The sequence below is a fragment of the Myotis yumanensis genome, unplaced genomic scaffold (genome assembly GCF_028538775.1).
Source record: "Myotis yumanensis isolate MYYU_CA2020_CCGP unplaced genomic scaffold, mMyoYum1.0.hap1 SCAF_13, whole genome shotgun sequence".
NCBI classification, from domain to species: domain Eukaryota; kingdom Metazoa; phylum Chordata; class Mammalia; order Chiroptera; family Vespertilionidae; genus Myotis; species Myotis yumanensis.
This window is the reverse complement of record NW_027223764.1, coordinates 55925002-55948512: the sequence shown is the minus strand read 5'-3', so window position 1 is coordinate 55948512 and position 23511 is coordinate 55925002. Positions and strand designations below refer to the sequence as shown.

The 23511-nt window shown below is 48.3% G+C and overlaps 1 protein-coding gene across 1 annotated transcript in view; it reads left to right on the top strand.

The window, feature by feature from the left end:
• Nucleotides 1-23511, top strand: part of CHAT (choline O-acetyltransferase) — a 55606-nt gene that overhangs the window by 17047 nt on the left and 15048 nt on the right. Inside the window, exon 9 of the mRNA XM_070431939.1 lies at nt 22283-22452. Coding sequence (XP_070288040.1) covers nt 22283-22452 — 170 coding nt within the window. The remainder of the gene's footprint in view (nt 1-22282; nt 22453-23511) is intronic.

Sequence of the window (23511 nt, the reverse complement as noted above, 5' to 3'; positions counted from 1 at the left end):
GGTTCTAAATCGGGGTTGCACAGGCCACAGGGAAGTTGGAGAGCTGAGCCTGTTCTCATGAACCTAGCCGCCAAATTGGAGAATTAATAACATCATTTGAAAGTGAGTTCATTCCCTCAGTAGACCATGGTCTAATCAAATCCCACTCTTCTCCCCTCCGGGGACAGTGACAGGCATCAAAATAATCACTTTTGCTTCCAGTACGGTTTCCACTTTATTAGCAGGCCAGGCCAAGCCATCTCGCTGCAGGACTGCCAGGGATTGCCTGGAGGTCTCAGTGCTTGGGCTGCCCTAATTGGAATTAATTTGTTAATGGCACTTGATCTGGTTTTCTGAATGGAAGTACTGTTTCTGTGGGAAACGTGACAGAAAGGAGGGGGTGCACACGCCTTCCCTTTGGAAATCCAATTAATCCAGTTAGCACTGACTGTGTCGTCTGTGTGGCAGGAAACCATTTCTTCCCAGAGCCCTCTTCTCTGGAGCAGCCCTTTCCCACAGAAGGCAAATGGGGAGACCATTTAGAAAACAATTTCAGTGTAAAAGTAAAAGATTATGACAGCTTGGGCTAGGATTAAGAGGGAGAATAGAAAGACATGGGTGGGGTCTAGATATATTTCAAAGTAGAAGAAGAAGGACAAAAGAAGTGAGAAGTGTTTCCAGGTCTTTTATTTGAGCAACTGAATAGATGGTGGTCCTATTCGCTGAGATGGGAATCAGGTTGAGAAAGTGGCTATGAAATGGAGAAGTCCTTTCCAAGTATGTCAGGTCTGAGATGCCTTGAGTCATCTAAGTGGAGACATCAAATTAGATCTATGTGTCTGGAACTCAAGAGAGAGGTCAACATGGAGATATAAATTTGAGAGCCATCAGCACATAAGTGATATTTAGTCATGGACTTGAGTGAGATCATCTAGAAGCAGAAGAATGGGGCGTCAGAGGTCAGATAGAGAAAGACGCTGAGGGCATTGAGAAAGCAGCCCTGAAATCAAGAGAAAACCAGATGAGTCACAAAGATCCAAGATGGAAGGAAGAAGTGGCCAGCCACACCGAATGCTGCAGAGAGCTCAAGGAAGAGTCACCAGTGACCTTCACAAAGGCCAGACTGGAGTAGTGGGAAGAATGAATGGTCATATGCTGATGGAAGTGATCCAACAGCAGGAGGAAATTGTGTTTGAGGTCAATGAGTAGAATTAGTAAGTGTGGATGACTCTTTTCAGACATTATGGGATTAAAAGGAGCAGAAAAATGAGGGAGTTGCTGGAAGAGGGTTGGGGTCAAAGGAAGTGTTTTTATTAGTAAACGCAAGGGCATGATAGTATGTAGACAAATACGTGGACATAATCCCATAGGATAATTGTTAATGAGAAGAGAGGTGATAAATAAAGGGGTAAAATGATTGCAAAGAAAGAAGAAGATGGAACCCAGATAATAGAGACCTTTGGTTGGTGCCAGGAAAATGGAGACCAGAGGTCCATAAGACTGTGCTGTGGTAGTGGAAGTATGAGGAGGTTTCCAACTGGTAACTTCTGGTCTCAGATTAGCAGAGCATGGCCATGAGCTGAGTGGCAGAGGATGGTATTCTGAAGACAAAAGAGAATGCATGAGTCCTAACCAGCTTGACTCAGTGGATGGAACATCAGGCATAGACTGAAGGGTCCTAGGTTTGATTTGGGTCAAGAGCATGAATCTCAGTTGCAGGCTCGATCCATGGCCCTGGTCAGGGTGCATGTGAGAGACAACCAATCAATGTGTCTCTCCCACATCTCTCTCTCTCTCTCTCTCTCTCTCTTTCTCACCCTCCCTTCCATTCTCTCTAAAAGTCAATGGAAAAATATCCTCAGATGAGGAGAGAGAGAGAGAGAGAGAGAGAGAGAGAGAGAATGCATGAAATAGCCTCTTGGAAAGTAGGAAAGAGAGCTTACTCATGAAACTTGATAAGATTTATGGACTGTGTCAAGCTCATATTTGAGAATTTGGGGTCATACATTTAGGAAAAACTAATTAGCATTGTTTTGCAGTTTCCCTCCACAATGTTCAGCTCCTCCGGTTCAGGCAAGGAGAAGGTATATCACCAGGTTTAGCCAAGTTTGGTGAATAAGACCTAGAGAAAGGGGGAAGGTGTGGGAAGGGAATGGTTATAATGTTGGAATCTAAACTGAGTCTGCTAGGGCTACCATAAAAAAGTACCACATTCTGAGTGCTAACCCAACAGAAATGTATTTTCTCACAAATATGGAAGCTGCAGGTCTGAGATCGAGGTATCGGGTCAGTTTCTTCTGAGGTCCCTCCCCTTGGCTTGCGGATGGCTGTCTTTCCTTGTGTCTTCACCTGGTCTTTACACTGTGTCCTAATTTCCTCTTCTTATAAGGACACCAGTCAAGTTGGATTAGGTCCCATCCTGATGACTTCATTTTACTTAATTACCTCAATAAAGACTCCATGTCCAAACACAGTCTCATTCTGAGAAACTGGGGGTTAGGACTTCATCTTAGGAATTTTGGGAGAACACAATTTATCTCATGATGGGAGGGAAGTGAAAGACAGAGGTGCATAATGGATAATGGAAATAGGTAGTGCAGTTCATGGTTTGTGGGATGTCATTGACACGAGTCATGTTGCAATGGGGGTAACCGACTGTGTGAATCAAAAGGTGACGAGTATGGTCAGAAGTTTGGATGCTTGAAACTGAGACTTCAGGAGATGTCCCTGGTCCTGAATTCCAAGATGTGATTATGGGAGTGGGGACTGATGTTGGACTGCCACTGTTGGGAGGTTGAGAGTCTGAGAGAAGAGGATGTGAATTGGGTATCCACATGGACATTGAAACTACCGGGACGGTGATTGGAGTAGTGATGGGGAGGAGGAAGCTGAACCAGGAGCCCAGATCTGCACGCTGATGAGTTGTGAGAAGGTTGGTGGAACACAGCAATTAAGGGAGTGTTGGCTGTGATGGGAGGGTGAACGTCTAGCAGGTGCAACTCCAAGGGAAAGGGAGGAGGAGGAGTCATTTGGGAGTGGGAACAGGGAGAATAAAGCCACCTACCTGACCTGGCCCTTGGGGACATGAGTGTCAAGGAAAAGAGTCTTTGAAAGGGCACAGGGATGTGTAACCCTGAGGGGATACCACCTTCATGTGAGGCAGAAGGTGAACAGAGAATGCGTTCGGAAGAAGTTAATGATGCAAGGGGACCAGCCATCACTAGTCAGGCATCATGAAGGGTTCAGCAGGGAGGAAAGGCGAGGGCAACAGACCCAAGAACAGCGGCCGTCATTGCAAACAATACTCCCCAATTCCTAACTCCTGGGAAGCTACTCTCTCCTGGTTCCAGGCAGGCCTGTCTGGTGGTTATGGGGCTGGGACATCTTTCCAGCCCATAGCGGCATCACAATTAACACCATGGGGTGAGTGCTCTTCAGGCCATCTCTGCTGAAGGCCCAAGGTCTCCACCTCCCTTCTGGGAATAGGGCAGAGACCAGTGCTGATGGTAGTGGGCCCAGGCAGGTGCTGTCCTGCACAAGGCCTGTGCTCAAATGAAATCTGCCCTTAAATTCTCATGGGGTCAACTGAGGCCCAGCGAGGCTATTGATTTCATTAACCCTCTCTCCTCAACAGAAGAGGCGGTCCACCCACCCCCAGGCAGGCTGGCTCCCTCTGTGAGGTCCCAGGTTCCTCAGCCCAACCTCCCTGCGATGCCATTGAGAGGGTGGAGGTCACAGAAGTCCAGTGGCGCCACTGTGGCACAGCCCACAAGCAGTAGGGCCAGATGTCTGCTATGAAGTCCATGCCCTCCCTATGTGCTCAGTGTCCCCACACCTCCACAGCCCCTCACACAGTGCTTCTCATACAGCGCTCACTGACAACGTGGTGCAGGAAGTGTGTGTATTGTCGTCTCCATTGGCAGCCCGGTCATCCACAGCCAATGCCAAGAGACCTCCTGGGAGAGTCAAGGCTACCAGCCCCACCAGGACAATCACTGGTCTTTATTGGGGAGACTGGAATAAGCAGGATTATTAGGACACAAATAGGATAAAACCAAAGGAGTATCTCCAAAAGGAGTCCGGAGGGCATTTGTGGACCTCACCCCTCTGCCTGTCCTAGCCCAGGAGGGCTTCCTGTGCCAACTAGGACTTGAGGCTTATGCCAACTGCTGTCCTTGTGACTGGGGCTGGCCAATGACATCAGGGTTCTCTAATGAACCCCTTAAAACACACACACACACACACACACACACACACACATACAACCAGATTCCTCAGGTCCAGTGCTTTCCCAGTAGGTCAGGGGGAGGCCGGGGATCTCCATTTTTAAGCACCACCTGGTGCAGCCAAGGTTGGGACCCCATTGTTAGTGGCCTCTGTGCATGGCGGTCCCCCTTGATGCTGGGCCCTGTCCTGGGCACTTCGTTGCTTTAGGTCTTCATTTATATCCCCGAGGGGAATCTCATCCCCAAGGAATGGAGGAGGCTGTGTCTCCCACGGGTTGAGGGAACCCCACCCTTAGAGGTGTCAGCTGCAGAGCTGGGCCTAACCCAACAGCAGGGCTTGGCAGGCGCCCATAATTTAGGGACCCCCGGAGGGATGTTCATATCCTCTCAGGACCTTCCTCCCCAGCGAGCTGTGGCTTTCTGAACCCAGAAGGAGCCAACACTGTTATCCTGGTCTGGAAATTTAATTATACATTCGGCCCTGAGTCTGGAAGACTACAGCGCCTGTCAATTTATAGGAAAAGGATAGCCAGCTCGGAGAGCCCCCACCCACCCCACCGCAGCCTGCTGGCTTTCCTGGGTGCTGCTGTGGAGATCCAGCCAACAGGCCTGGAGGCAGATGCCTCCGTTTACACAGTCCCGTAAATATTTATCCCCAGCAGCCAATCAGAGCTGGGACACTGCTGTCAAGGAGGGAGCTGACAGAAGGCGGCTGCCTCTGCAGAAGGCCTCGGTCATGGTTTACAACCACCACTCAGGATGGGACGTTTGGCTATTTAAATATTGTCAACCAGAGATAGGCAAGTCTGCTGATTTTAAAACCAATTACACATTAGCAGCCTCTCTGATTTAATTGGCCCAGAAATACCGCCTGGGCTCTTGAGGCTGAATGCTGTTTTCCGTCTTGCGGGGAGGTGAGGTTTAATCCAATGCTCCCTCCCACAGGGAACGCATGAAGGCCAGAGCACCCACACAAGCAGAGGCACGTGGTCTAGGGCAAGAGGGCTGGCCTTGACCCGACATCCCTGCTGTGCCCCGGAACCCGGCTCCCGAGGCTAGGGCATGAGGACAGCAGCCCTCCCTGTGGTTAGGACCATGGCGATGCAGAGGGCCAGCAAGCAGTGGTCTGGTGCCTGGCACACAGAGGATGTTCACTAAGTGAAAGCTTTATTAGATTTGGGGAAATACTCTGGGGACACAGCCTCTCTGGAAAAATCTGGTGAGCTGAAAATCGGCACCTGTTGAATGGGCACTGTCCATGCAGCAGTGACAGTGGCCTGTGGCCACAGACTGAATGGTCTGTACTCCTTGCCTGGAACCCCAACCCTCGTTAACTCTGGGATGCTCTCCTGCTTCCCTCAGGTCCGCCACGTACCACATGCCCCGTGTGCATAGGTTATAGACACCTCTCTTTCATTTCCCCCTGGTTGCCATGCCCTCACTTCCATGAAATCGTGGGCAGCACAGTGGTATTTGGGGTACAAGGCAGCTGGGAGGTGGTTTGGGTATCTCCTGCTTTTCTTCACTCACCACCCCTCCCCTGATCCCAGAAGTATGGTAGCTCTTCACATCTGCCTTTGTGGGAAGCATGGTTAGAGCACAGAGGGAGAAGCAATTCTTGGCTCTTGAGTCTGTTTTTTAAATTAAATTACTGTAAACATATTTGGGGGTAATTGTAGGTGCATATGAACTTGTAAGAAATAATCTTGACTCTCCCCTTTCCCTACCCAATGCTAACATCTCGCCAAACTCTAGTACAACATCACAACCAGGATGTCGCCACTGAGATAGATAAAATGCAGAACTTCTCCATCCCTTTATAGCTACACCCACTTCCTCCTGCCCCCACCTTTCTCAACCCCTGGCAACCACTAATCTGTATTATTTCAAGGATGTTATATAAATGGAATTATGTAGTATGAATCTTCAGAGGTTGGCCTCCCTCCCACCCCACTCAGTGTAATTCTCTAGATTCATCCATGGTGTTGCATGTGCCGGAAGTTCATTCCTTTTATGTAGTCCATCGCACGCCTGCATCACAACAGGTGATGTAGCCATTCACTCATCGAAGGACGTTTGACTTTTTCCCCCTTCATTTTGGCTATTACAGATAAAGCTACTATGAACATATATGTATAGGTTTTTGTGTAATTGTAATTTTCATTTCAGGAAAAATGCCCAGAAATGAAATTGCTAGGTCATGTGATATCTGCATGTTTAACTTTTTGAAGAGACTACATTCCCATCAACAATGTCTGAGCGATCTACTTTTTATGCATCCTCATCAGCATTTGGTTTGTCACTATTTTTTATTTTAGTCATTCTGATAGGTCTGTATTGATACCTTATTATAGTTTTAATTTGCATTTCTCTTTATGATTGATGTTGCTGAATATCTCTTCACCTGTTAATTTGCCATCTCTATATCCTTTTTGATGGAATAGTGGCTGTTTGGGTTTTTGTTATTGTTTTCTGTTGTCTGGTGAGTTCTAAGAGTTGTTCATGTTCCTTATTAGCCCTTTATTGGATATGTGGTTTTATATTTCCTCCCAATCTGTAGCTTATCTTCTCATCTTCCTAATAGGATGTTTCACTGAGTAAATGTTTTAGTTTTGATAAGAAGTCTAACTTATCAAATTTCCTTTTTATGGATTCTCCATTTGGTGTCAAGTTTAAGAATTCTTTGCTAGCTTTAGGTCCCAAAGATTACCTTTTTAATTTTTTCTAAAAGTTTTTAAATATTACATTATACATTTAAATTGATGATCCATTTTATTTTTTTTAAATATATTTTATTGGTTTTTCATAGAGAGGAAGGGAGAGGGATAGAGAGTTAGAAACATTGATGAGGGGGGGGGGGAGAAAAAAAAAAAGAAACATTGATGAGAGAGAAAGATCCATCAGCTGCCTCCTGCACACCCCCCACCGGGGATGCACCCACAACCAAGGTACATGACCTTGACCAGAATCGAACCTGGGACCCTTCAGTCCGCAGTCCAATGCTCTATCCACTGAGCCAAACTGGTTTGGCAATGATCCATTTTAAATTGGTTTTTTATAAGGTGTGAGATTTATGTCCAGGATTTTTATTTATTAATTTACTAGAGGCTCGGTGCACAAAAATTTGTGCACTCAGGGGGGAGGGGGGGTCCCCTCAGCCTGGCCTGTGCACTCTTGCAGTCTGGGACCCCTCAGGGGATGACCACCTGCTGGCTTAGGCAGATTGGGCCTAGGATGGCAATCAGACATCCCTCTGGCAGCCCGGCAGCCCTCGGGGGATGTCCACTTGCCAGCGGGAAGCAGGCCTAAACTGCAGTAGGACATCCTTGGCGCTGCTGAGGAGGCAGGAGAGGCTCCCACCACCACCGCTGTACTGGCAGCCATCAGCCTGGCTTGTGGCTGAGCAGAGCTCCTCCCATGTGAGAGTGCCCTGACCACCAGAGGGCAGCTCCTGCATTGAGCGTCTGCCCCCTGGTGGTCAGTGTGTGTCATAGTGACCAGTCATTCCCAGTCCTTCTGCTGTTAGGGTCAGTTTGCATATTACCCTTTTACTATATAGGATAGAGGCCTGGTGCACGGGTGGGGGCCGACTGTTTTGCCCTGAAGGGTGTCCCGGATCAGGGTGGGGGTCCCGCTTGGGTGCCTGGCCAGCCTGGATGATGGGCTGATGGCTGTTTGCAGCTGGTCACACCCCCTTCAGGGTGGGGGTCCCCACTGGGGTGCCTGGCCAGTCTGGGTGAGGGGCTGAGGGCCGTTTTCAGGCTGGCGGGTGACTGGAGCTCCCAACCTCTCCTTTTTTTTCTTTTTCTTTTTTTATTCTGGGATTTATTTACCTTCTATGGCTGTCACTGGAGCTGAGAACCGGCTTTAGCTCTGAGGCTCGGCTCCAGCTCTGAGACCTCGGCTGCTGAAAGCAGGTATCTGGGTTTGTTTGGCTTCTATAACTGAAACACTGTTGCAGCTCCAGCTCCGAGGCCGGCTGGCTAAAAGCAGGTTTCTGGGGTTTGTTTAGCTTCTATAATTGCAACATTGTTTCTTAGAGTGCAGCTCAGAGGCCGGCAGCAGCAGGCAGGGAACCTTGGCTTCCTCCATCACTGGAGCAAGCAAGCCTCCTGTTCACTTCAGCTGCCTGGCTGCCGGCCGCCATCTTGGTTGGCAGTTAATTTGCATATCGCCCTGATTAGCCAATGGAAAGCATGTCGGAGGTACGGTTAATTACCATGTTTGTCTATTATTAGATAGGATTTATTTTTGCCTATCGGTGTCCAATTGCTCTAGCAACATTTGTTGAAAAAGCCCTCCTTCCTCCTTTACTTTTACACCTTTGTCAAAATCAGTTGGGCATATTTATGTGGGTCTATTTGCAGGTTTTCTATTCTCTTTCATTGGTCTATGTGTTGATCTCTTTGCCAATACCACACATTCTTGGTTATGTGGCTGTATAATGTCTTGAAATTGGGTATACTGATTTCTCCAACTTTATTCTTTTTCAAAATTGTTTTAACTATTCTATCTCCTTTGCCTTTTCACACAGACTTTAGAAAATCTTGTCTATATGCACAAAAAGTCTTGCAGGGATTTTGATGGGAGCTGTATTGAATCTGTATATAAATTTTGGAGAATTGATATCTTTGCTGTGCTGAGTCTTCTGATGCTTGAACATAGTGTATCTCTCCATTTACTTAGACCTTTTTGATTTATTTCATCAATGTTTGTAGTTTCAGCACACAACTCCTATACCTTTTTGCTAGATTTACACAGAAGTGTTTCATTTGTTTTGCATGATAGTAAATGGTATTGTATTTTTAATTTTGGTGTTCGTGTGCTTGCTACTGAGATACAGAAAAACAATTGATTGCCGTATGTTTATCTTATATCCTGCAAACTTGTTGAACTCATTTATTAGTTCTAGGAGAGTTAGGTTTTTTCCTTGGGATTTTCTACATAAACAATCATGTTGTGAAAATAGGGGCAGTTTTTTCCCTCTCTGATCTGTATCCCTTCTACCCCTTTTCTTGACTGTTGCACTGGCCAGAGCGCCTGGTACTATGTGGAACAGCATTGGCAAGACTGGGTGGTATCTTTTCTTGTTCCTGATTTAGGTGAAAAGCATGTAATCTTTCACCTTTAAGTATGATGTTAGCTATAGGCTGTCTTGTAGATGGTCTTTATGAAGTTGAGGAAGTTTCCATCTGTTCTTAATTTTTTGAGATTTCATTATGAGTAGATGTTGAATTCTGTCAAATACTTTCACTGCATCAATTGATATAATGAAATTTTTTGCAGCCTGTCAATATGATGGATTACATTGATGGATTTTCTTGTATCTCTGAAAGAAGGCCCACTTAGTCATGGAGCATAACTCTTTTTATATGTTGCTTAATTCCATTTGTTTATGTATTGCTTACTACTTTCATATCTATATTCATTAGGATTATTGGTCTATAGTTGTGTGTGTGTGTGTGTGTGTGTGATGTTTTGGTGTCAGGGTAACACTGGGTTCATGAACTGAATTGCAAAGTGTTGCCTCCTCTTATAATATCTGAATAAATTGTGTACACTTGTGTTAAGTCTTCCTTAAATGTTTGGTAGAATTCTCCAGTGCAACTATCTGTGTCTGAAATTTTCTTTTTTGGAAGTTTTAAACTTACAAATTCAATTTCCTTAATAGTTATAAATTATGAAATTTTTATATTTTATGTTTGGTGTATTATAGTAGTTTATACTTTTGAAGGGATTGGTCCATTTCAGTTAAGTTGTCAAATTTATGTCTGTAGAGTCGTTCATAGTATTTCCTGATTATCTTCGATGTGTGCAAGGTCTGTAACGATAGCTGTTTCATCCTGATGGCGTGTCTTTCCTCTCTTGGATTTTGTTGTTGTTGTTAGACTTGCTAGAGATTTGATTGATCTTTTAAAAGAACCAGCTTTCTTCTCATTGATTTTCTATTTTTTGTTTGTTTTGGTTTCAATTTCACTGACTTCCTTCCTCCTGTTTGACCTGTGTTTATTTTGTCTTCTTTTCCTGGTTCTTGAGGTGAGAGCTTATATTATTCATCTGAGACTTTTCTCCTTTCCTAATGTCAGCATCTGTGCTGTACATTTTTTCTCAGCGATGCTTTAGCTGTGCTCACAAATTTTGATATGGTGCATTTTTATTTTCATTCATTTCCATTTTTAGAACATTTCCTTTAAGACTTCCTCTTTGACCCACGGGACTGTTCATGAGTATTTAAATATTTGAAACTTTTTCTGATACTTATTTCTACTTTGATTCCAGTGGTCAGAGAACACATTTTGTAAGATTTCAATTCTTTTCAGTTTGTTAAGGGTGTTTTATGGCTTAGAATATTGTCTACGCTAGCATATGTGTTCCATGGGAACGTGAAAAGAATGTGCAATCTGCTGTTGGTGTGTGGGGTGTTCTATAAATGTCAATTAGATCCTGGCGATTGATTGTGCTGTTGAGTTTTGCTATGTACTTGCTGACTTCCTATCCAGTTTTCTATCAATTATTGAGGGAGGGATGCTGGAGCCTCCAAATGCAATTGTGGGTTTGTCTATTTCTCCTTCAGTTCTGTCAGTTTTTACTTCACATGTTTTATCTTGTTTTGTGATATGTTTAATATATACACATTTAGAATTGTTATGTCTTCTTAGTATTGTTTGTTTTACATGTAATGTCTCTTGTCATTTTCTTTGCTCTGAAGTTTATTTTATCTGATATTAATATAGCCACTCCTGCTTTTTTTAAAATTAATGTTTGCTTAATATATCTTTTTTCCTCTTTTTTACTTTCAACCAACCTATATAATTATATTTGGTATGAGTTTCTTGTAGGTAGCATATATCTGGGACATGTTTTTAATTTACATTGTCAATTTCTGTCAATGTAATAATTGATATTCTGGGGTTTAATTCTGGCATTTTTTTTCTTTTTAAGTTCTTGCTTTCTTTTTCTTGCCTTCCTATGGGATACTTGAACATTTTCTAGAATTCAATTTAAATTTATCTGCAGTGTTTCAGTGTATCTGTTTGTATAGCTTTTCCTGGTGGTTTCTATAGGTATTACATAATTTATCATAGTCTACTTCTGTTAAAATTTTGCTACTCTGGTGAAGTGTAGAAGGTTTAACACCCTTTACATCTCTTTACTCTTCTCCATTTACAATATAATTGTCTTAAAATATTTTCTCTAATATAAATTTAAAACCACATCAGGCAGTGTTATAATTTTTGCTTCAACAGTGAAATATAATTGAAAAAAAACTCAAAAAGAAAATGAAAATTTGTTTATAAGATTGCTGGAGACAAATTCTCTTTGAGTTTTCTGACCTGAGAATGTTTTGATTTCCCTTTATTCCTGGAGGATATTTTGCTGGATGTAGAATTCTGGGGTGACAGTCCTTTTCCTTTAGCGCAGAGAAAGGTCACACCACCTCCCGCCAGCCATAAGGCTTCTGATGAGAAATATGCTGCAATTTCTATTGCTTTTATACTTCTGCATAGGTAAACCGTCATCTCTCTCTCTCTCTCTCTCTCTCTCTCTCTCTCTCTCTCTCTCCTCGACTTTCTTTTCTTTGTCTTTAGTTTTCATGAGTTTGACTATATTATGCCATGGTGTGCATTCCTTTGAATTTATTCTGTTTGAGATTAGCTGAGCTTCAATCTTTAGGTTTGTGTCTTTTGCCCAAGTTGGGAAGTTTCTAGCCATTATTTCTATTAGTGAGATCCTAATCTTTCCTGCCCTGTGAGATCTTTTGTTTCACAGATCCCTTAGGCTCTGTTCTTTTTCTTAATAGTCTATTTTCTCTCTGTTCAAATTGGCTAATTTCTATTGCTTTATCTCCAAGTTCACTGATTTTTTTTTTCTCTGCCCACGACATTCTGCTGTTGAGCCCATCGACTGACTTTTTTATATTGGCTTATATATTTCTTAGTTCTAAAATTATCATTTTTTTTATCTTTTAAAAATTTTATTGAATTTATTGAGGTGACATTGGTTAATAAAACTATACAGGATTCAAGTGTATACCATATGTTTATTGTATTGTGTGTTCATTGCCCCAAGTCAAGTCTCCTTCCACCACCATTTGTCCTCCCTTAACCCTCTCCTACCTGGTCCTGTTACTGCACTGGAGCCTGGTGATGTAGTGGTAAGTTTCAGAGAGGAGGGCATTCTATAAACTTATGATTAAATCTCAGTCTTTTAATGGGCCTATGTCCCAGTGTTTGTACTAAGCTGGAAAACTGTTGCTATTTTATTTTAACATGTTCAGCTTTATTGAGGTATCACTGACAAATTAGATCAATTAATTAAAGTGATGATTTACTATAGACTTACATTGTGAAAGGATTCCCCATCTAGTTAAAATACCACATCCATCACCTTATGTATTTTATTTTTTTGTGTGTGAGAACACATAAGTTCTACTCTTAACAAATTTTAGTTACACAATAGAGTGTTATCAACCAAGGTCACCATGTGATACAGTAGATCCTCAGACCTTATTCTTCTCATAGCTCAAAGTTACCAATCTCCCCTTCTTTCCCCTACCCCTTAGCCCATAGCAATCACTTTTACACTCTATTTCTATGAGTTTGCCTTTTTTAAAAATATTGCACATATAAGTGATACCATGCAGTGTTTGTCTTTCTATGTCTGACTTATTTCACCCAGCATAATGCCCTGAAAGACCATCCATGTTATTCCAAACAGTAGGATTTTCTTCTTTTTCATGGCTGAGTAATATTTCATTGTATGTAGACACCACATCTTCTTTATTCAGTCATCTGTTGATGGGCACTTAGGTTGTTTCCATATCTTGGCTGTTGTGAGTAATGTTGCTGTGAATATGGAGTGTAGATATCTCTTTAATATTCTGTGTTTGTTTTCTTTATATGTACCCAGAAGTCATAGGTTTATTTTTAATTTTTGGAGGAACTCCATACTGTTTTCCACAGTGGCTGAACCAATGACCATTTTCATCAACAGTGCATAAGGGTGCTTTTCTCCTCCACTTTCTAGACAACATTCAAGTGTCTCAGAAACCTCTGTGATTGTCCAAGCTGCCTTCTTTGTTCTTCTAGTGGCTCCCAGTACATAGTTGAGGGTGTCCAAGGCCTGTCAGTGCACATAGATGCAGACTGATTGGAAGCTGGATCCCTGGGCAGATGGGAAAGGGTGCAGTTAGGCCTGTTTCAGGGGGAAACTGGAGATGGACTTTTTGCCGGCGCCCTCCACACTGGGTTGATGGGAGGTGTGTGTATATGTGTGTGTGTGTGGGGGGGGGGGGGGGGGGGGGGGTGTACTCCTGCACCTTTTTAGACTGTTTATTTGTTTACTATGGTCCTTTGGGTCTCATGAATACAAGCCCTGGTGGCTTTCGGAGAATGTGATCCAGGGCCTGTCTCTTGCACAGAAGCCGAAAAAGCTGGGGTGCCCTTCTTGTATGTAAGCTCCTTCCAGGGAGATCCTGGTGACTGGGGGCCGGGGGGGAGCTTCAGGGAGAAGGCAGAGTGGTCCTTCTGTCTTCCCTGGTTTCCAGGGAGCACTGCGTTAGCCCTAGGTGAGTGCTGACAGATGCCTGGCCCTCAGGAAGTAGCAGACTCCCCCTAATGGTTTCCACAGCCAGATGTTATATGGATGCCTCTTCCCACCTCTGGTGCTCTGGGCTGGGGAGCCCGATGAGACCCATGCTCCTCAGGGAGAATTTTGCAGCTGAGATATTCCTCCCAAATCTCAGCAGCCACCCGAGGGAGCAGGGCCAGCCTTCCTTGCATCTCTGCCCTTCCTATCTGTCTGTGTGTGACTTCTTCTGTAAATCCTTCCTTGTAAAACTTCTGGTCAGCTAGTCTTCAGCTGGTTATTCAGGTTGAGTATTGTGTATTTTGGTTGTATTTCCCGTTTAATCCTGGGAGTAGGTGAGTGTAACTTCCATCTGCGCCACCACCACCTTGGATCACCTTCATATTTTTTACTAGAGGCCCAGCGCACCAAATTCGTGCACGGGTAGGGTCCCTAGGCCTGGCCTGCGATCAGGGCCCATCTTCCCCGGCTGCCAGTAGCCAACCCTACCCCCCACCACCACTGGTCGCCCTCTGTGTGTGGGGCAACTGGCAGGGTGATGGTTGGCGCCGCCCACGTCTGCCACCACTCAACCCCAGTCCCCAGTTCCCCTTGGAAGATCGGGTCCTGCGGGTTGGGGGCCGCACCTGCGTTGAGTGTGCTGGTGGTCAGTGTGCATCATATCCAACTGGTCATATATATATTCTTTGCTGAAACTCTGAGTTCTTTTTTCATTTTTCTCAAATGTGCTCATAAATGCTCTTTCAAGCACTGTTTATGAGGGCTAATTTAAAAATATTTGTTAAATAAGTCTAACATTTCTGTCATCTCAGTGTTGGCACCTACTGATTGTCTTTTTAAATTCAATTTGAGGTTCCCCTTGTTCTTGGTGTGACAAGTGATGTCCTATTGTATATATTATGCTCTGAGACCTGGATCTTATTTAAACCTCTTGTTTTAGGTGGCTTCTTCCAGTACTGCTCTGACAGGGGCAGGGGTGGGCTGCCTTGCTACAGTCAGGTGGGGTAGAAGTTCAGGGTCTTCACGTAGTCTATATTGACAAGCCATGGGAGGTGTTCTTTGCTACTGGTAGGGAGTTATGAATTTAACCGCCCCCCACATGGTCTCTACTGATGCTGTGTTGGGGATAACTGTGGTGGCAGTTACTGCCCAATGGAGATGGAAGTCCCAGCTTCCATCTGAGACCAGGCCTTCTCTGAAACCACCGAGATGAGATGCCTCATTACAGACCGGTGATGCTAGAAGTCTAGGCTCTCCACTTTCTCTTTGCTGGGGGGAGTAAGTTACGATCTAAAAGTTTTCTGTCTTGCAAGACTCTCTTACCTGGTCCTTTGGCTAAAGAGAGCAGGCTTTTATCAGGCTGCTGTTGTGTTTGTTTATTCTTTGTGCACTCTTGTTTGTATTTTTATGTTGCTGGCTACTTCAGCTCCAAGTCTGAAATTTTCTAAAACAGAAAACCTAAAGACTCAGTGGCTTGAACAACAGACATCTATTTCTCACAGTTTTGGAGGCTAGAAGTACAAGATCAAGGTGCTGGCAGGGTTGGTTTCTCCCGAGGCCACTCTCTCTGGCTTGCGGATGATTACCATCTCAGTGCACCCTCCCATGGCCTTTACTCTTTGCAAATCCATCCCTGGTGTCTCTTCCTCTTCTTATCAGGACAACAGGGATGTTGGTTTAGGGCTCCACCCTCGTGACTTCACTTAACCTTAATGAGCTCTTTAAAGGCCCTGCCTCAAAATACAGTCACATTGGGGGTAGGGTTTCAATATATAAATTCGAGGGCAGAGGGAGGGGACATAATTCAGTCCATAACAGCCAGGTAACACACTATCATGTGTTCCTGTGTCCTGAGGTTCTTAGTCATTCTGATTTCCTCTTTCCATCTTTCAGTCTTCTATGTTTGTTTTAAATATAGTGGGAGGAGTAGGGAAAAGTCCACTTGCTCTTCCTAGAAGTAGAAGTCCCTCCTTGTTGAGCTTCTAAAGAGCCTTTGTAACTCAAGTCAAAGCAGTTCTGATTTGCAAAGACCAAGTTTAATTGTGCAAGAGACAGATTTCTTAGAATTCTCATAACCTCCTGGGGTGGGGAGCATAAAGATTGCCCCATAAGCCATAGAATAGAGAAGTATATGGTATGTGTGATGGCGGGTTTCCCTCTCAAGGGAGGTACGACCCCTTCATCTGGGGAGGAAGGATGCTCAGATGGGGTTCACAATGATTTAGAACAGTGGTTCTCGGGTCGCGGCCCCTTAGGGGGTCGAACGACCCTTTCACAGGGGTTGCCTAAGACCATCAGAAAACACATATATAATTACCTATTGTTTTTGTGATTAATCACTATGCTTTAATTATTTTCAATTTGTAACAATGAAATTGGGGGTCACCACAACATGAGGAACTGTAGTAAAGGGTCGAGGCATTAGGAAGGTTGAGAACCACTGGTTTAGAAGCTAAAGCCTCTTAGGAGGTGCTAGGTGCCTCCATCTCCCTAGACCAGCCGTGGGCAAACTACGGCCCGCGGGCCGGATCCGGCCCATTTGAAATGAATAAAACTAAAAAAAAAAAAAAAAAAGACCGTACCCTTTTATGTAATGATGTTTACTTTGAATTTATATTAGTTCACACAAACACTCCATCCATGCTTTTGTTCCGGCCCTCCGGTCCAGTTTAAGAACCCGCTGTGGCCCTCGAGTCACCCCTGCGCTAGACCATGTGAAGCTGACCCAGGCCAACTTCCCAGAGCAAACAAGTGTCGCAGCGAAGGCTGTGTGTGTGTGTGTGTGTGTGTGTGTGTGTGTGTGTACAGCACCTGAGAGTTCTGCAGGCTTCCAAAGGCAGAGGTGCCATGCTGGTTTTCTCTTTGCTCACCTTAGTCACAGCCTGTAAGCTTTCCTCCGCTAACAGAAGCTCCAGGGCCCTCCAAGCCCCGGTGGCCTCTGGAATGTCTGCATCCCCAAAGCTGTCAACTCCCCATGCGTGAGTGGCAGGACAAGCTCCTCCTATTAGTCAAGTCCGGCTTCTCACTATTAAGCAGGGGCTCCTTGAGGAAGATTGATTTATCGCATTAAATGAGCCTCCGTGCGCTCGATGGCGATGTCACAAGACAAACGGCCCCTGCCGTGTGCCTCAGTCCTCGGCTCCGCGTTTCCAGCACATTTGAGCCAGAGTCATGGTGGATGAGTTTGGCTGGAGTTTATTTTCTGCCTCCCACGATAAACTTGTCAGCATTTGACCGATCAGCTCCTTGTATGCAGGGAGTTCATTTGCAAGGCCACCTGGCATCCCCATTCGGCTGTCCTGCTCCCATTTCACTCTGTCTAATGAGCCAGGACCTGGTTCCTGTTGGCTGGCGCTGAGTTCCAGGGCCCTGCACAACCAGCATGCCAGGAGTGATGGCTCAGCCCTCCCAGGAGTCCCCCTCTCCTGTCTGGAGGGGGGCGGGGCACCGATGCCTGGGAAGCTATCCTTTTTTCCTGCCCAGCTGGGAAGGAGTGTGCCAAGCCTCCACTTTCCTACTCAGAGGCTCTGTCAGGCCTGCTCCCTATCCTCTGACTGGACTCCTGTGGGGTTCCTGGGGAGCTGCAGCCTTCCCACCCACCTTGGCCTTGGAGCTGTTCCTAGGGTAACCTTGGTGTAGGCAGACACCAAACCTGGGTTCTCAGAGCTCACTGAGACATGGCCAACAGGGCCAAGGTGGGCAGCATTGGGGCTGTTCATGGCCCTGTCTGGGTCCAGGCCCGTGCCCTTTCCAAGGGTCCTTCCCAAGCTGTTGGCAACCTAGACTCTCTCTGACCACATCAGCCTCTGCCCAGACCTGCCAGTGGCTCCCTGCTGTGCTAGATGAAGTCCATCTTCCCAATGCTGCTATTCATCCTTGATGCTCCGTGACCGCCTTGGCATTAGGTGTGATCAAGGGCAGCTCCCTTCATGTCCTGGGTGACTTCAGGTAAGACATGCAGCTCCTCTGTGCCTCACTGGGGGTGGGATGGTAACAGTGCTCGTTCAATATTCACCTGTGTGAGAGCTTAGACTGATGCCTGGCACATAGCAGGAGCTCAGCAAGGTTAGCCAACAGCACCACTGTACTGGGTCCTGCCAGCCTCACCTGCACCCTGCACGCCTTAACCACAGCCTGCTCTCTGCCTCCCAGCCCTCAGAGCCTGTTCTCATACTGTTGTCCCCTTCCTGACATGCTTCTCCCTTCTTCTCTGTGTACCTGAATCTGACCCAGGCCTCTCCATGCTCTGAAGTCATTAGCCAGCCTGGGAGCCCAAAGGAACCCCCAGAACGGCACATGGTGCAGGACCAGACAACATGGTAACTGGTCAGGACTCCTACTGGAGCAGAGAGGGGTAGAGCTTGGAGCCTTGCAAAGCATCATCATTCCCTTCCCATCTCCTTTCCATGCCCCACTCCCCCATGAAGCTCCATGCCCCCCAAGGTAGTGGTTTTCTGACCGTCCAGCAGCCATGGCCTTTCCTGTTGGCCAGCTGGGCTCCTCTGGGCTCCCACTCTAAGCTGTGCACATAGATCTCACCCCTATCTGCCCATACACTATCAAGTCCATTGCCAGCCATAGACATTGCCTGCCTGAGCTTGGGGCCCAGATCACGCCCTCTGCAAGCTCATAGATGGGGGGAGGGGACCAGATCAGGGCTTCTGGGGCTGGACTGGCAGTGTCTGCTTGAGGCATGGATATCGGGGCAGGATGCACTGGAGGGTATGTGCAGTTGTGTAGAGGGAATCGGACCAGTCCTGGCTCAGGTGCTGTGTGAGGCTGGCCTGGTGGACAGAGCATGGGCTCCTCATCTGCACTGAGCAGGTGGCTCCAGGTGTGAGGAGTCCTGGAGGGCAGGAACTCTGTCTGGGCTCCTCCCCCTGTGCCTGGACACAGGGCCAGCACTGTTAGAGGACTGGGGGCTTGAGAGGGTCCTGGAAGAATGGCTTTGGTAGGCAGCCTGGGAGAAGGGCGCCCATCCTGGGGACAGCCTGCGCAGTGGTGAGGGGCTATGTGTGCACAGGTGTCCAGGGAGTGGCAGGAGGCTGGTGTGCGGTCCATGCAAAGAGCAAGGGGAGTTGAGCCCTGAGGGCAGCAGAGGCTAGCTCTGGACCCAGGAGTTGTGTTGAGAATTTCGGATTCTACCTGGTGGGCAGGAGGAGCTCTTTCAGGTTGAAGGGGTGACATGGCGACTCCACCACACTTAAGGAGCAGAGGGAAGGCAGGGCCACAGGTCTCATTTCTCTTTAGCTCCTCAGCTTCGTGTTCACGAGATTGAGGAGGAGAGCCTAGGCCATGTGGAAGGTGATTTGTCATCCTAGCCCCATAGGGATCAAGAGGCATCCTGAAAGTACGGTGCTTCCCAAACCCTCATTATTCTAGGAGGGAGAGGGTGGATGGCAGAGAATGGCTGGTCACCCTCCTTCCCAGAGTGGAAGTTCTACTCTGGGTGATGGCTCCTTCCCCAAGAATTTTCAAAAAGTGGGAGGATGGGGATGGTTAGAGACGGGAAACACCTTTCACAGGAAGATATGTGGAAACTTCTCATGAACCTGGAGGAACCGCCTGGGCAGGATAGGGGACAGCACAGGTAGCCTTAGCGTGGTGTGCCCAGCAGGTGCTGAGGAGACCTGGGGAGGGCCTCAGGGATTACCTCACTCGAGGCCCACAGCACCAGCAGGGGGGACTTTCCACAAGCCTGAGAGAGTGAGCAGCCAGAGAGGCTAGGGCAAGGCCAAGGGTAAGGAGGAGCAGACAGGACCTCACCTAGGACCACTCCAGGGCCCAGCTGGACAGAAGAAAGGACAGGCACCTTCTTGATGTGGTCCTCCACTGGCTTCATCGGCCATGCCTGGACTCAGCCCCCCACTTCTTGGGGACGGTGCTGTGTGCTTGCTGCGACCCACAGGCAGGGCCAGGCTGGTGGGCAGAGCCTGCGAGGAGACCTCGAGCCTGAGAGTGGGAGCTGCGTCTGCTCCCACACGTTCCCTTCAGGAGGCGATTCCAGGTGTCTGTGAGATGGTGGGCGTAATTCTTGGCTTGAGGCTCTGGAAGAAGACAAGGCTCCAAAGCCAGGCCCTGAAAGGGGGAGTCCCGACTCAGCAGGACCCCAGTGGGGAAGGGAAGGCACAGGAGCCAAGAGTGCAAGTGGCTGCACGTGCAGAGGGCTGTGCACCTGGGCTCAGAACCAAGGGGCACAGGAGATGGGAGGCCAGTGCTCAGGACCAGGGCCACCCAAGTGGGAGAAGGGAGGGACTTAGCTGTCATCTTGGAGCCCCCCATATTCCACAAAGACAACAGCCTTCTGGACAAGGACCTTGAATTTAAATACCTGCAGACTCCAGGGGGCTCTATTATGAGCAGAAACTATGTAAAGCAAGGGTGCACCTTCTCAGCTGCAGCTAATCCCTGCAATGTAGGAATGTGAGCCCAATGCACGAGGCAGTGCACATTAGGTTAAACATGGCCACAGGTGACAGAAAACCCACAATAACAGTGGTTTAAAAATACTGGGGCCCTTCTCCCTTTCACATGTGCCAGAAGTGAGCCAGCGCTGACGCAGGCGGCTGGGGCTCTTCCATCTCGCTGCGAGGGCATGGCCCTCACCCCCCTGGTCCCTGGTGGAGGCTAGAGCTCCAGTGATTACACCTGTGTTCCGGGCAGCAGGATGGAGAAAGGCGGGAAGAAGGGCAAAGAGCACATGTCAGTCATCTCCAAGGAGGTTTCTTAGAAGCTGTCAGGTAGTGCTTCAATCTAGATCCTGCTGGAAGGGCTTAGACCAGGGGTGGGCAAACTTTTTGACTCGAGGGCCACAATGGGTTCTTAAACTGGACCGGAGGGCCGGAACAAAAGCATGGATGGAGTGTTTGTGTGAACTAATATAAATTCAAAGTAAACATCATTACATAAAAGGGTACGGTCTTTTTTTTTTTTTTTTTTAGTTTTATTCATTTCAAACGGGCCGCATCCGGCCCGCGGGCCGTAGTTTGCCCACGGCTGGCTTAGACACATGGTTACCCTAGCTTAAGGGAGGCTGGGCAGTGCAGCTGTACATCTGGTTGCCGCTGTGCCAGCTGAAAACCAGGTGTCCTGCGGCTGAAGGCAGCATGGACATTGCAATATGCAGCCAGCAATCACACACTCGCTGCCCGTCTGCCTCAAACACCACCCCCACCTTCCCTGCAGGCAATATCCTGGGACTCGGGGTGGTGAGGGCAGCCCTCTTCCTGGTACAGCAGCCAGTCCGGAAGTCTGGCTCTCTGGGTGATGTGCAGCCTCTCCAGCGGTCCTGGTGCCACACCCCGTGTGGGTGGTGGAGAGGGACACAGCCGCCACCAGGAAGACTCCTGACTGGAGAAGGGCCAGGCAGACCAGCCCTGGTGCCCCGGGCAGGCTTTGTGGTGGAGGAAGCTGCCGGCAGCCCATCTGGCTGGCCTAGCTCTGCTCTGGGAGGAACCCCATGCCCAGTGTCCCTGGGGAGGGTTCCAGCTCCCTTGGCAACAGGCCTCCTACACAACTCGGTGGCTTTTAATCTGTTTGTCGTGATGAGTCCATTGGCTTGAAAGGGCCCCATGGGCTCATCTGGTCACAAATTTAGGGCAGCCTGGCCCTTCCATCTGCCCCTGCATGGACATAGCTGCGGAGGGGGCAGGGTGCGGGGAGCAGGAGGGCGGGAGAGCAGTACCCTGGCTCTCTTACTTCTGACTTCCATGTGAAACAGACTAATTTTAAAATTCTGGAATCTAATGTTTGAAAAGCATAGTTCAGGACAAATAAATATGCCTGTGTGGCAGATTGGGGTTGTGGTGTGGAGCGAGGTGCTGTGGGTGGGGAATTGGCGCTGTGGGTGGGGAATTGGCGCTGTGGGTGGGGAATTGGCGCTGTGGGTGGGGATTGGCGCTGTGGATGGGGAATTGGCGCTGCGGGTGGGGATTGGCGCTGCGGGTGGGGATTGGCGCTGTGGGTGGGGAATTGGCGCTGCGGGTGGGGGATTGGCGCTGCGGATGGGGCATTGGCGCTGTGGGTAGGGGATTGGCGCTGTGGGTGGGGGATTGGCGCTGTGGGTGGGGGATTGGCGCTGCGGATGGGGCATTGGCGCTGTGGGTAGGGGATTGGCGCTGTGGGTGGGGCATTGGCGCTGTGGGTGGGGAATTGGCGCTGTGGGTGGGGGATTGGCGCTCCTCCTCTGCGTAGAGTCTAGTGTCCATGCACAAAGCTCTGCACCAGCTCCTTTCACTTAGACAGGCAGAGCAGTGGCCACACATCTGGAGGCAGAACTGGCCACAGCTGGGGGGACACTCAGGCTAGTACAGAAGCTCAGACAGTCTGGCTGACTTCACAGCCCACCCACTGGGATAGGGGAGGGGTCAGGACTGGCTCAAGATCTGGGTGTCTGGGTGTGTGTCTGCCTGTGGAGTGTGAGGCGGTGCAGAGGGGGCCCCAGGCCCCGAGTGGGACAGGTGATGAGTCCTTGCTTGCCCGCCCTGCAGACTCCACCAACCGGGATTCGCTGGACATGATCGAGCGCTGCATCTGCCTGGTGTGCCTGGATGCTCCGGGGGGCTTGGAGCTCAGTGACACCAACAGGGCGCTCCAGCTCCTTCACGGCGGAGGCTGCAGCAAGAACGGGGCGAACCGCTGGTACGACAAGTCCCTGCAGGTGAGTCGCCCCTGCCGCGTGGCCAGTGGCCCGAGCCAGCACTGCTCACGTGGGGCTGACCCGCTCTCTGGCCTCTGCTGGCCAGGATGCTGCATGCGGGGCCCAGGGAGCTGGAGGGGTTGGAGATGTGGCCTTCGTGTCAGCCCAGGAGCAGGTGGCCAAACCCCACTCAAGCTCAGTAACCTTCCTGCAGCCGGTGCCGTGCTGGGTCCTCTGGGTCGGCCCTGGGCTCACTCCCCATCTCCCACCGCACACTGTAAGGAGAGGGCCTGCCAGGGCCCCCACCGAACACGTCCTCAACACGTTCAGCAAGAATCACATCTGACGCCCAGAGATGTTCCGTGTTTCTGAGTTTCTGTCACCCTGGCTGGCCGTTGGACACACCTCCCTTCATCCCTGGGAGGTAGGGCAGCCCAGCATCTCCACAGAAGAAAAATCATAAAGCAATTCATTTTTTTTTTTTCATTCGTATGACGTTAGCTCAGAAACAAGGCACTTGCCTTGGCCTGGAGAAAACACTCATGCACGTGGGGAGAGGGCGGGGGGCCACTCATTCCCGTTCTTACATCCTTTTTGCCCCAGCATGCCCACCCTAAATCTAATCTTGTTTGTTTTTAAAGCCACCGCACTGTCACAGTGACCCAATTAAACAGCAGAACGATCTCTGGCTTCGGGTTGGCATCGCTCACACGTAATGAGCGTTTAGGCTTATTTTGTCCTCCTCTGCCCTGCGTCCTGCAGTTACCCTCTCGTCGGGGTGCATATTGCTGCTGCTACTTCCGATGCGTCCTCGCTGCTGCACTGGCTGTCAGCCTTCGCGGCGATGCTAATGGCTTACCTTCCACGGAGCAGCTGTGGGAGGGAAATGATATAATGGAGGTACAGGACATGAAGCATAGTAAGGCTTGGCAGCCGTCGTTAAAAGGCCCTGTTTGCCTGCCTTTCTTTTAGTGGCAGGGACAGAAAAACATCAGTGTGTGAGTGGGCACCGTCCTCCCCTCCCTGCCTCATGTGGGGACTGTACCCACCTCTGCGTTCTGTTGGAGGTGGGGCAGGTTA